Raw genomic sequence first — 14,475 nt, forward strand, 5'->3', positions numbered from 1 at the left:
ATATGCTGAAAACCTTTCATTACTTGGGGGACTTTAAAGTTCAATATTAAAGGAAATATGGTAATTTTAATGGACAGTTGAGTTGAGATTTTGAGGATTTAATTTGGATTTATGTGTCTGCAATCCCCTCAGTAATTTCTTTTGCATCTCAGTTCATGACCACACAAGAAGTCTACTCTAAATTCTTTGGATCTTTGATCCAACTGAGATTGCAATTGTTCCTATGCTGTTTTAGGCTTTGGATTGGCAGCTTTCCATGCAGTCAGACATCCATGGGCTTTACCAGTGCTTCTGAGCCAGTTTTCAGAACAGACACCATATATCTTAATATATTGATGATGAATAACAGAGATATACAGATCTGTTTTCGCTTTCAAGAAGGTCTAAGGTTAAAAATAGGAAAATTTGCATTACATAACAGACCAAGAATTAAATTCAGGCTCTTTTCTGTATGCTAACAGCACCAACACATAGAAGATTCACTCATTGGCTCATATATCAAGACATATTGTCTCAATTGTTCGTGCCTTTCACAAGATGGCCTTAAAATAGAACTCCGATTCTGATGTATTCAGAATAAAAATTTAAAAAAAAGATGAAAAATCCTATTTGTAAATAGTACTAGAAGTATTCGGAGAGCCAAGCAGAAAATCCAGCATGTAATTTTAAAATAAAGCTAGAATTTAAAGGAAGATAAACCAAAAAAGTTTACACTTAAATTTTATTTAGCATTCCCATTCATGTAATATTTGCCCAGTGAAAACATTTATGAGTTAAACTGTATTCCAATATTAGTGAAAGAATTTTTTTTTTTTTTGTCTTGCAGAAGGAACACTCAAAGGTCAGCAACTGTAATTCAAGGTCAGAATTTCTCCTGACTCTTGTTCTCTTCATACAGGAGGTTGTTTAAAACACTGCTCTGTTTGAGAGCTTTGAGATTGGATATATCTTCACTTACAACAGGGATATCTTCATTCTGATCCTCAGTTATCAGATCTTCACTGTCTGACAGCGTACACAGGAGTGTATCATTTTCATACGTAGGAAAATAATACCTGAAAGCAACAAGGCATAATTACTAGAGTGTCACATATTTTGTTTGAAAGAGGCAGAGCATATTTTATGACATTAGATTTTAAAAAAGGAAAAATGAGAAAGTGTGGAATGAGTAAACAGCACACCCAAAAAATCAACTAGCATGTAGATCTTGGAAGAGTCCTACAGAAGAGTTGGCAACAGACAAGTACTTCCCCCTATTTCTTCACCTGTATGTTGTCATAACTGAGGCCATAGATCCAGATTTGTCCCACAACAAATGATGACTGAGATGTTTGAGTGAGAACACTCCCTGTGCTTTACCACCTATGGCATCATCCCCCAGACCTATTCAGCCTACTTAAAATCTGAATCAGTGTTATGGTGTGCTCTCTCTCTATTTGCTATGGAGAAAACTAAGGGTAAACAACCAACTTGTTTTAATGCCTAAAGTTAGGTAGACATTATGCATATATCTATATTAGACATGCAAAAGAAGGGGTTTAGTTTGGTTCCAGAACTGTATGCCCAGAGTGTATCTTTACTAGCAATGAAATATGTCCCAGATGCCCATCCCAGGCATGATCTGCATCTGTGTAGAAAGCTAACAGCTGGGAAAATCTCATGCCTACAAGTGGGGCATTTGAGATGTCACTTTGGTGCTAGATTCAACCTTGGTTCCACCAGGAGGGAAAGTGCTCTGAGGGCACCATCTATGCTTTTCATTGTTCACTGCACAACTGCAAATACAGGGAAAAGACAAAAAAACTTCTCCAGCATACTGAGTTGACAGTACAAACACTTTATGGGGATAGTGCATCCTGGATGCAACTAGAAGAGCTGTATCGCATTTTCATTTTAGCTTCAGACAGTACAAGCATTTATAATTCTAAGTAGTTTTGAGACCACTTATTATTTTATCTGGGCCAGTAGAGCTGGGGAGCTCAGGGCACTGTTGCACTGGCAAAAACCAGAGGTTTCAGCTTCTGTTTTACAGACATTATCAAGTAACAGTATAAATGCTGGAAGAAACGTGTGCCCTTACTGTGGTTGATCCCATGTAGACCTGGCTGGCAGGAATGTAATGTGTTTCATCTCTTCCATATGACTTATCAATCCTCCTTTAGACTGAAATTTCTCCTGGCAGTTGTAACAACGACAATGATGGACTTCTCTTCTGATGAAGTTCACTAGCTTTACTTGCTGATAAAAGTTCAAACCTGGGTGAGATGGCAGCAAACAAGCACTTGAGGAACATGAGACTTAATTTACAAATGCTTTCTTGGATTAAGCATAAAGATTGATAAGGGTTTACTGAAGACCAGCACTGCCTGAATGCTGTAACTTAGCAAATTAACTAAACAAATGCTTTTTCCTAGCTGCAGGGGAACTAGCCCTTCTTTTAATGTAAAAATGGCAAATACCTTGCTTCCTTTCAGTCTAAAGCAGAAAGGAAACGTTGGCCAAACACAGCTTAGAGCACAGTCTTCTAATTTGCAAGCAAGTCTTAACAACAACAACAATAATAATATATATTATTATTATTATTATTATGGTCCAGCAGCCAGACCTGGGACTCATACAGTGGGTATTTGTAGAAGCTACTCTGCAAAAGAATCCAATGGTTTTAAAGAAAATATCATACATCCTCGGCACTAACAACAGTTCCAGAAAAATGAAGTGTTCTTGGTGTTCTTCTATAAGTTGGCAGAAACAGTTTCCATAATGGAAAAGTTAAATATCTGAACAAAAATCAAATTGATACAGTTGTTTTCCACTATTCTTATGATGTGGTTTTCTCCACGCTAGTGGCAAATGCTGACAATTAGAGCATCTCTTACTCACCATGCTCTGACTTTATTTTAGGAAAGTCAAATCCATGTGATTTCTGGAGGAAAAAAAAGGAAAGAATAAAATCTCTCATTTCCACTACTTCTACTATTCCAAGTTAAAAACAGCTCAGCTTTTCATAGACTGACAAAGACGTATGCAGGTAGACATGCAGACACTAATACATGAAACAAACTCTCAAAAGTTTTGTTTCATCAGAAACTTTCGTATTCTGTTAAACTGCAACACTCCTGTTAAGTAGACTATTAAAATTGAAACACAGATGCTAACCATCAAATGTATTAAATTATCAAGTCACTATCATATTCAAGATGCTATATAAAGAGCTCTGTATCGTCTGTTCCAGTCTTCACATTCACAAGTAATAGCTAGTCATACTCTCAATGTAAAACTTGACTCCTCTGCATATTTTAAAGAACAGATGCTGGAGATGCATGCAGTACTTCAGTTCTGCGCTAAAGAGGGCATTCTAATGCAGCAGCTGATTTGATCTTAACAAAGATGCTACAATCTTACTGTTCAATTCTAAAGTGATGAAAGAACTGATATTTAAAACAAGCCTTACCTGCATGTGAAGATACAATTTATCTGTGGTGTCTGCTTGTTGTTCACAGAACAGGCAAACTGCACATGCAGGATGCTCTTCCCAGTCAGACCAGTCTCTTATGATTAAGAATCAAAAAGATTCAATTAATTGTGGAAAAAAAATGAGACATTCTGTGAAAGAGCACTTTAGGTTCTGCATTCACAGCGCTAGAACTAAATCCAGAGAAAATGAATACTTTAAAGGGGTGGAAGAGACAGTGTGGATTTATAGCTGGATACACAATTAGAATCTGTTTTACAGTCTAAAAAAATTACAAATTCAAGAATAACTGAGCAGATACTGTTGTGTAATTCCTGTGCAGACAGGCAGTAAGTCCTACTTGAATTTGCCTGTACTAACAAACAGGATCTTAACTTCAGTTCCTCTCTAGTTTGGCAAGTCATCAAATATTGCATTCAGTGTTTAGTTTTATAAGGTCTTTTAAAATTCTTTTATAACTTTCTAATCTTTTAATACACCAGCCAAAGACATAACCATCAGGCAGAGTTCACTCTAAGTATTATTTACTTATCAAATATTATTATTCTTGAAAGACATTCTAATTTATGCTACATCTAGACATGCAGACAGAGAATACTTTACCAACACATCTATTTAGAACTCCAATACTGCTGAGAGAGAGACGTATTACTGCAACCAAGTATAATCAAGTAAAATTAAGTTCAAGTCACAGACAGAACCAGGAAAGTCAGGGGCCCTGATACCCACAAGTTACTTCCTGCTTATTCAATTCTCTACAGCCAAGGAAGCCACCTCTGCAGTGATCTGAGGGCCTGGACTGCAGAAGAATGCAGAGTAGAGGTGGATGTTGCCCACAATCAGCACTGTTGAGAATTTCCTTCAAGATCCTGTTACCAGACTTTTTCATACAATTTCTTTCTCATGCTGACATATTTGATGCTTACTCTTGATTTTTAAATTTGAGCAAAACCCGTTCAACCATTTTTTTAGTACAAAAGTAAAAAAACCCACCATTTTGCCTGCATCATTACAAATCCAAAAGACTGCTGTTTTACCTATATGCAAACGAAAAATAGGCTTGTGGTTCAAATATGAAATTTACAGCCCTTGCTGTGGAGAAATGTCTTTGATGAGAACAATTTGGAGTTGATTTGATTGGCTTAAATGAATTTTAACCGTGTACTAACTACGCACAGCATTTTCTCTGTAACTACCTTCAACAACAGTCTTGCAAGTCTTTATAATGGGCATATAAGTAACTCTTACTCTTCTAGGTTATCTAGTAATTCCCGGTCATCCTCTGACTGCACTTCCTCCCAGGACTTTCCAAATTCCTGGGGAGAAAAAAAGAAAAGAAAAAGAAAAAAAACATTTCCTGATTCACATCACATTTTATGTATCAACTGAATGAACACCTAGGAAGTCACAATCGATATCTTATTTTGGATCACTCTGGTATTTCTGTCAGTTAAAGGTAGTCATACAACACTGCTTTAGTAATAATTTTTAAAATAACAATTTGTTTTGTCTTTTAATGGGGTGTTCCCCACTCTGCATCTGGGAAAAAGATGATTTGGCACAGAGCTCTCAAGAAGAGGATCCAAGTTCTCTGTAAAACTAGAGCATTGCAACACTACCAAGATGTTCCCAAGGTGGGTATGTTACCACTGTCTCAAGTTTGCCATCACACTTGCTCAATCCAATCTGCCTACCTTGCCCTTCATGCAGCATATGCTGCTTAAACAATGCAGCTATCACACCTGTGACTTTTAATTGGCATAGCTACACCAGTCAGTGCTCGCACCTTGTACAAGGTTATGTCAGTAAAAACACATGGTGTAAACCTAGCTAGAGAATACTCTAGAAAGACAGTATGAGCCAGGGCATAGATCTCTGAGCTAGACTCGAGTTTCTCTTCCATCCTCTTGTCAGATGTGAATGTAAGCACATCTATTCATGGTGTTCTATTCTTCCTTTTACTTTTTGTGTTGTTTATTTATATCTTAAAGACCTTCAGCATAAAGTATATCCGAATACATTTGTGCAGCATTCAGCACAATGGCAAGCACTCTCAGCATGACTGTGATATAAATAACAGGCAATAAAAAGCTGAAGCACTTTACTGAAATACCAGCAGTGATCTTTAGCTAGTGTTTTTCTTTCCTCCGATTCTTCCTGCCTTTAAAAATAAACAAGAGCAAACTAACCAGTAAGAAAAATAGTATTTTTGAACTCATACTTTTGATGGCAGTGAAGGATTCACACAGATCATAGTTGATGATCTTGTCTCCATTAAAAAAAGGGTAGGTAATAAAAAGATCATTCTTTCATTTATTTCATTCACATATTCCCTCTGATAAATATATTTAATAACATCCTTAGTAGCAAGTGTTATTATTGCCTTTATGGTTGTTTGAAAAAGAAGGAAAAGATATCCATCATATAACAATTTAATGAGAATTTTGAAAGCTGTTAGTGTCTATCAGGTAAACGATAAACAAATGTCTCTAGGCAGCTCTAAACATAATGTCATCATATATTATAGAATGAAAATTCCATAATTAATTCAGTGATGCTACATGGTAGTGTGTAAACTCTCTGAGTTACAGGGGAGACTCGTTAATGTCACCATTACTGTGAGATAACATGAAGCCATTAACACCTCTCACCACATGTTCTCCCAGCTGCACGCTAGTTTCCTATGGCTGTTAATGTTAACACCTTAATGAGAGGATAGTGGCTCACCACCACCGCAAAATGAAGACAAACGCTCACAATTTTTCCTCTTACCAGCTTGAACTATATGTGCACAAAAGACTATGTTCAAAACTGCAGCCAATAATAAGCTTCACCTTTTAATTGAAGGTGAAAGGGGAAAACCACGCACAAGCTTTGTTATTGCTGCTGTTTCTTTATGGTGTTTCAGTTAAGAAGGCAGAGAAGGATCTTGTAAGAGGTCTCTGTTTCCCTTATCTATTTATATTCAGAGGAGAAAAAAAAGGAAAAAGGAAAAAGCTAATCAGTTCTTGTGTCACTGGAAAATTGCATGGTGAATGGATAACTAGGGACACTGTGATGAAAGTGCCAAGAGACTGAAGCTGAGCAATTGGGTGGGAAAGAGTTCTTAAAAAAAATTCTTAAAGCTCTTTCAGTTTTTTTAATTTTTCTTTTTTTTTTAAAAAACACTTTTTCAGTTCTACAGCTTCATGGGCATCTGGGACCAAGGGTGCCTTTGTTAAGTATTCAACTTCCCTTGCTCTTTCATCCAAGATGCAAAAGCTCCCAGCAATCATCTCTAGAGATTCCCAAGAAATTCTTAACAAAACCAGAGGAAAAACTAGACTTGACATTGTTAATAGTTCAAACAGTAGAAAATGCATCATTAAAAAAACTGCAGGCCTTGCTATATACCCAAGGAAAACCAACTTTTATTTTAAATACTTGCTATGTACCTCACAGAGAGGATGATCCTATAGAAAAGAGAGGAGAGCATGCAAATATGTTTAGTTTGATTATTTCCTCTTCCAAAATGAAGTCTAAATGCATAGAGGTGAATTGCCTCACCGACAATTTACCTTCTCAACTTGAGTGCAGTTTTAAAGGTTCTACAGGGAGAAGGTCTGTGTGCTTCACTGAGGCAATATACCCCAACTCGATAAGTGCTGAGATGGGAGAAACTAGAAACAGCAGCTGGTATCTCAAGCAGTTTTCCCAAAAGAGCAGTTACTGAACTACATGTGAATAGAGTTCCAGGCCTGTGGAGCTCAGAAGCTCCAAACAGATGCTGCTTTCCCCTGCAAATTTCCTCTTGCCCTTCTTCTCACCTGACTTACTGCGATCATCTGAATTGTTTTATATTGCTGCAGAACTCGAGACGCTTTATCACATAGAAGAGATGGTCTTACCCCAACATCAGTTAATAGACACTGGATGAATTTCAATATGAAGCGTTTCCCCATCTGGGGGATTTTATTAAGTCCTGAACTACCACCAACTGCTGAAGGGTTTCCCTTTACTATTTTAGAAAATATACACTGCGTAAGTCAAAACAAACTAAATAAAAATAGTAACCCCCATAACAAAACATTCTTCCCCCGGCCCCCAACAGATGATAACAATGATTTAGGGCTTGGCAATAAGGAGAAAACATCTTTTTTTATCCTTGAGGAAAAGTAAAGGCTTTATGAAACAAGTTTTGTAGTAAGTAGTAAGTACCATTTTTCAGCTGTCTAGCTTAGTCATAAGCACATTCACTATAGTAATGTTACATTACTACAGATACATGCCATTAGTCAATTTGAAAATAAACATCTGTGCTTCCTACAAAGGATACTCTACACTTAAAGTGCTGCTGATAACAATCAGGTGAACACAGAAGGGAAGGCCCTGTCAGTCTGGGTCTGCCTCACTTCCTTGGGCTGCGAATAAGAGAGTTTTAATACTGCCTTCTGTTCTTTTATGGCCTCCAGCAGGCACCACAGCCTACAAAGTTCTTTCCTCTCCATTTTCACTTGGCTCCTTGTGCAAGGTGAGTCATGGGGCCACAGGCTAACACAGGCACAGAAACAAGAAAATTAGGTTGGAAGTTTTTTTGGAGAAAAGAAAGGTAAGGTAACCTACATATATATCTTGGATGCATTGTTGCTCAGTTCTTCACCCTTTACTATCAGGTGGTCTTTTTCAATTTATACTTCAAGCCTTTCTGAATAGGATTGGTATCATCTTCCACACTTACACAATATTGACAAAAGACCTCCAAATCCACCGCGGAAGTGACCCCACTGCTTTTCAAGTCATTTGCATAATTGCAAAACTCCCACTCTAAGTCAATGTAACTATCTAATAATAAACTTTCAATACTTGCTTGTGAAAGGTTTCTATCACGCACATGACAAAAAAAGCTTCCAGTCCTACTAAAGATCACATGTAATTTATCTTAACACTAACCTGAGAGCAACAGAACATGTCAATGATACGGGCACAGACAAATCAAACCAGCTTGTAGGTCATGACAGAAGTCATAGAAAGTCTCAGAATACCAAAATATTTACAAAGGAATTTGCACTTATATTATCCACTGCTATGCCAAATTGGAAATTTAGGGGAAGGAATTACCAACACACAAACATAAAATGCAAGTTATGTTATGAAAACAGATCCTCACAACTGCACTAAAAACACAAGCGAAGCCAAAAGCAGAATGGAGGGAAAGGAAGAAGGCAGGCAAGCCTACTGCTCTAAATGAAATCAGTGGGAGCTCTGCCATCAGCTTAAAAACACAAGTAAGAACTGGCCAGAAGATCATGAGACAATTCAGCAGACATTCTCAGGACATCTGAACAAAAAGCCCTTAAAACCTCCGAGTACAAAAGCCACAAAATAAAGGAAACTGCCAGTTCCAGCTTAACAGTACTATTTTACACAGTGCTTGGTAAAGATATTATGTAATGGAAAATTATAAAAAAGGGACAATAATGTCTGTAAGATGGTTGTAATAAAGAACTATCCATTTTAAATAGCTTAAGACCCAGCTGCTGATAGAAAAGCTTTATGGTGCACATCCTAAAAGTAAAGTGGATAAGACTGATAATATTGATGTTTATCATTAGAGACCTACTTGGTCTTACAGTCTCTTTATGATGAAAACAAACTTGATCAAACTGGCATATAAAAAGATCTTTGTTACATTCTCAAAATTCAAACTTTTCTGTGAAAACATACAAAAACCAGATAAATTGTACACCTACATCTTTAGGTCAAGATGAATTCAGTAGTAAATTTTGAAACAGTACATCTGTCATTTCAGATAAGATATGTAATCCATGTCTGTGTCTGTGAAATTGTATAATTCTCCTGGACATTTAGAGCAATGTGAAGCACAGATCTTTAAGACTCATTGAGAAGTCAGTAAAGCTTGATAGCACACATTAGAAAAAATATCCTCTAGTAAGTTGTGAGGTCCTGGGGGAAAGGAAGCAAAATCACTATATCAAGTCATTACAGAAAGCAGACCTTGCGTAACATCTAGAATACACTGAATATAGACTCAGCTCAAAAAAAAGCATCCTATCACATTAATATAATCTACTGTAGACTACATATGTGCAGTAGAGAATAACGTTTTTTCTCCTTACATGTAAAGGCCAATCTACTGAACCCCCAGTGAACAAATTAAAGTTCTTCCTTTTAATCTTTTTCTCCTTTGTGCAAAAATAAAGCGTTTATGAAAGGCTATTTTGAAAGCAAACACATTCTACTATGTAGAAACTATCCTAAAAATTTCATGTTAATGAAAAATTTAATCTCGTAAAACATTAGTGTGCAAATACACATTTTATAGCAAACTATTTTAGAAGTGCTTAAGACAGAGTTTTTAGTCTGTTTTTAATCCTTTATTCCCAAAAAATCCTTTCTTTAAAAGAAGAAATGTCAGCAGGTCTGATGTGGCTACAGTTTGAAGGATCAGAAAGAACATAGTGAAAGACAACTCAAAACGTGTGGAAGAAAACATGGCTGTAGCAGACCATATAGAGCCAAAGAATTGGGATCATTCAAAGTATGCTGCAGAAGAAGCACTGACAGCACACTTGTAAAAACCTTAAACATGCAGACCCCCCTGCACAATTTCAAACAATTTGGTGGTTTGACATATCTTATTTGAATTATATTTACCATCCTCTGCCTGTAATAGCAAGGACCTGAACAGTACATCTCTAAGTGATGCTAAGTGATCAACACCTGAATTGGTTCAAGCTGGCACAAGAAGTTATTCTGCAAAATCCTGCCCAGAATACCAGCAATAACTAAAGAGGAACAAGGCCCTGACTTAAGCACTGTCCTGTAATTGCCCATATTGTTTAATAGTTTGCATGTTCTGTGGCCATGCCAGCAGCGCTACCCAGACAATGCTTGGATGTGGTTCAGGAAGCATACAGGCCACAGATCATTCTCAGTAGACAGCGTGGACAAGGCCACCAGTTTTGGAGCAACTGGAGAGAGGGGGAAAAGAGGTTAGGCATACCAATATTAGTCTTGCTATTATATTTACTTTGGCATATTCTCCTTATTAAAATGACATGGCCACTGTGTCTGCACTGATGTTATGACCTCCCTGCATGTCTCAAATTTCTGAAGGAGTATCACATGGCTCTCTGTGCTTCTGGGCAGTCATCTAGCTCAATTTCCCAATCAAAGCTGGGACAGATTAAAATCTGAACAATGAATGCAAATCAGAGACAGAAGGCAATTTAAAGAGGATGCTGTGTTCTGAAAACATAAGATTACCTGCAGGACTAGCAGCAAGGAACGAAAATATTAAAATCACTTAAACAATTACAAAGTTAAATTCAAGTCTATTAACTTGGAAGGAAGAAGTGAATGCTCAGTTCTGTTGAGGAGCTAAGAAAATCTACCCTGCAGAACTTCACAACTTTTTCGCAACTATGCAGCAAGTATAGGTCAGTTTTTAAAGCAGTGATATTTGAATATCTAGAAAAGAAAATATAGGCCAAAGATCTTTGATCTTTAGAAGGAAAGTATACAGGATCACAGAGGAAATTCACTCCATCTTGGGTAGAAGGGACTTGACAGAGCATTAAACATACAACTTTTTGTTTTTAGTATTAGAGTAAAACCTGTGGAGAGAAATTAAAGTGAAAGAGTAGGTAAAACAGTCAAGGATACCTATTTATAACCTGGATATTAACATAAGTAGCAGGCACAAAGACTAGTTCAGGTGAAATACAGTTATTTCTGGGACAGAATGGAGCAACTTTTGAAGTAAGTCCTATATTCCTGGGTTGAAGATAGCATGTGAAAATCTGTTACATGCACATGCATACACACTCTGGAAGGTCTGAGATAAAAAATATTAATACCTAGCAACATACACCTACCTGGAGGCTAAAAAAGAACACTTACTTTTTCTTTCATCTATGTATCTTTCATTTTCCTCCTCTTTGCATTTAATTTATACTCAGAAGAGCACTTCCAGCTTCAGGTTTGTAGAAAACAAGCTCAAAGCCAATAGCATTCAAGTTAGACCGCCATTTACTTCATTACTCTATCTCATTTTCCCTTCTGGTTATTAAGCAGAGACTGAGCACTAATGACATGATTAGTGTCTCTTCAAGCTGCATTCTTGCATCTCTCAAAATCAATTCTCAACAACAAATGTTTACTATTCCTTAGTTTAACAATTATCCAGAATATCATACCATAAATGAGCATCTTTCTTAAGAGTCCTTCACTTGATTTTTTTGACCTTTGTACTAATTGCTGGTTTGGAATTACTCACTTTTAACAAGATATTGTCTGTATCTCTTTAGTCAATTTACTAATTGTTCATAGAACCACTTACCAAGTAATTAATGATATAAAATTTGTCATATTCTTTGTTTTTGGCATTGATTCTGCGATGCTGCTTCTTTCTCATGTGATCTTTAAGTGTGTTTTTGTCTCTGAAGACTTTTTCACAGTATAAACACTGCAAGCTAAGATAAAAAGGTAAATAGGTCAACATGTTAAAATGAAAATAGTACAAGCTAATATCCTTAAATAAGCTGGAGATATATACAGTAAGATTAATCCTAAGCATGTGAGAGAGCAAACTAAATGAAAGTTTATTTGGAAAAAAAGGTACAATGTAATCTTAGATCACAGTAGAATCAATCAAGCACAGAGATGACAAAAATGACACAAAATGAAAATATAGATAATAAAAAAGTTTACTGTTTGCCCCACATGCAAAGTGGGAGAAAAGTCTGATTACCCAAAATTGTCCTACCAGGGCTGCTGGTTGGTCAACATGTGAACTCTTAACTCAGCATGCACTTACACTGGCATCCAATCCACCAGTAACTGTTTCTTTGTAATTTAGAGTGAAAAACCCTGACCTCTGAATGTGCTACATATCTTTAAAAACAATTTAAATTAGCTAAACAGAAAGTTTGATACTTCTAACTCAACAGGGAGGCTAAATGAAAGTTTACCAGGGTGATCAATGGGTTTGAAATTCTGAGAAATAAAATTTAATAAATAAATTCATGTATACACACATGTGTATATATAAAATAATTAATGTATATGTATGTACATATATTAATTATTATATACATACACACATTACTTGAGAAGGTGAAAATATTAATTAACAAATGAGAATTTTACCACAGTATGTGCACTGTCTTAAACTCTCTATTACGAGTACTATAAAATATTTGTTCTCTCCACTGTAGTATCAACTGACACCTGAAAGTTGAGCCTATAAAGCATTAAGTCAAGTCTCTTGACTCAGACAGTGGCCTATGAGGACAGTAATTTGTATTTCAGCCTAAATGGGAGATTCTCCCTGAAACAGATGATGGTCATTTTTTTTCTGGCAGAGACATAGCAGAGCCCTGAACTTACAAGAATATCTTTGTTTAATGGATGCTGGTCTTGAGCCTCTAGTTAGCCAAGATGCTAAAACGTTTTTCTTATAAGTGATGGCTTACATATCCTACCAAGATGGAGAGAGTTTCTTGGGCTGTTTGAAAAATTATCTCCACAGGGGGATGGGGAAAACCCCTAGAAAATAATTCCTCATGAAATAAAAACTTTGTATCTGTGGCATTATATCTTTGTACCAGAGATGCTGGCTAGCAGGAAAAACAATTTGATGGGAAGGATAAGCGACAGCACTTTAAGACACAAAACCCATGGATATTAAAAAAATGCAGTGGCTCTGAATTAAAATGGTCACCTACTTTATTTTTCCTTTACTCACAGATACAAGCATGCTTGATTGTACAGTCAGAATGAATTTTAACAGTGTCTGGGTCAGGCCTTTCTGTGATTTCCCCAGGGTTTAAGGTACAGATGTTAAAGAAGAAAATTATTTTCTTACTCAAGCATTTGCCCCCCCCAAAGACCATTAATATTGTGCCTAGAAGGTCTGTACCTACACCCTGGAAACTCTCATACTCCTTCAGTAAAGGTGTATCCAGATTCCCCTCAGCTCTCGTGTGGAGCAGCAATTCAGGATTCTCAGTATCTTTTTGCCTTCTGTAACATTTAGGCTTACTGTTAAGGAAACTTTGAGTTCTCCTTGTGCGTGCAGCCTCAAAATCTAAATATTGCCTTGTTGGTGAATCATAGGTCCAATGGTAGAATATGTTTATGAATTTTAATATCTGCTTTACTCTACCTCCTGACAGCAAAGTGTTTGCTCTACTTAAGAAAGGCATTCCCAGGAAGAATATGTAACGCTTTTCCTCAGCATACACAATGTAGTCATGCTATTTGCCTGAAACAAGATTTTTTTCCTTTTAGTAATATTTTCAGGTACTACTCTACTGGCATAGCTATTAAGTTTATTATTAGCAGTAGGGGGAGTGGCCTTTCACTGCTTTGGAAGCCATGTCAGTATGTGTATTACGTACAGAGGACTGGCTTTGAGAAACCTCCATCTAAACGAAAGCCTCAGGTCCTACTGATAAATAGTAAAGCTGCAATTTATCAGTGAGGACGGTAACTCAGTGCATTGGGCAACACCAATGATAACAGTGCTAAAGGCATTCTTAATACATGTTCATTTCTGGAAAAAGTTAACATCTATCTATTGTGACCGCACATGGTTTGTAAGGCCCAAGACTAAATTAGAAAGCACTGTTGCCTTTTCCGTCCTTTGAACCTCTTTTTTTTTTTCTTTTTTTTTCCCAAATGTACAAACCAATGAACCCTAAATTTACTTGTAAGGATATTTAAACTGATTTCCATATCCCAATTTTCACAAATCCCAGTGTTCTGTGGCTTTTCATAACTAAGCCTAAGATTTAGGCAAATTTCTCCTACAGTCTTTTATTACAGATTGTATTAAAATCTAATAAACTTGTTAAAAATACAGTTTCTCTCTTAAGGATGTATATTTTCTGCTAGAGCCCAATTTATATTTGCAGCATACTTCATATTGTCCCATTTATGAAATCCATAAAGGGCACTTAAATTCTTGCAAAGGAAACTCAAAGTGAAGAGTTTCTTGC

At 36.6% G+C, this 14,475-nt stretch overlaps 1 protein-coding gene across 1 annotated transcript in view; it reads right to left on the reverse strand.

Moving 5' to 3' along the window:
• Positions 1-703: 703 nt before the first annotated feature.
• Positions 704-14,475, reverse strand: part of ZNF277 (zinc finger protein 277) — a 57,102-nt gene continuing 43,330 nt past the window's right edge. Inside the window, exons 7-12 of the mRNA XM_049814224.1 lie at positions 11,814-11,946; positions 4,721-4,788; positions 3,452-3,548; positions 2,881-2,923; positions 2,081-2,255; positions 704-1,055 (exon numbers count right to left, since the gene is read on the reverse strand). Coding sequence (XP_049670181.1) covers positions 863-1,055; positions 2,081-2,255; positions 2,881-2,923; positions 3,452-3,548; positions 4,721-4,788; positions 11,814-11,946 — 709 coding nt within the window. The 3' untranslated portion in view covers positions 704-862. The remainder of the gene's footprint in view (positions 1,056-2,080; positions 2,256-2,880; positions 2,924-3,451; positions 3,549-4,720; positions 4,789-11,813; positions 11,947-14,475) is intronic.

Source organism: Accipiter gentilis, chromosome 11 (genome assembly GCF_929443795.1).
Source record: "Accipiter gentilis chromosome 11, bAccGen1.1, whole genome shotgun sequence".
NCBI classification, from domain to species: domain Eukaryota; kingdom Metazoa; phylum Chordata; class Aves; order Accipitriformes; family Accipitridae; genus Astur; species Astur gentilis.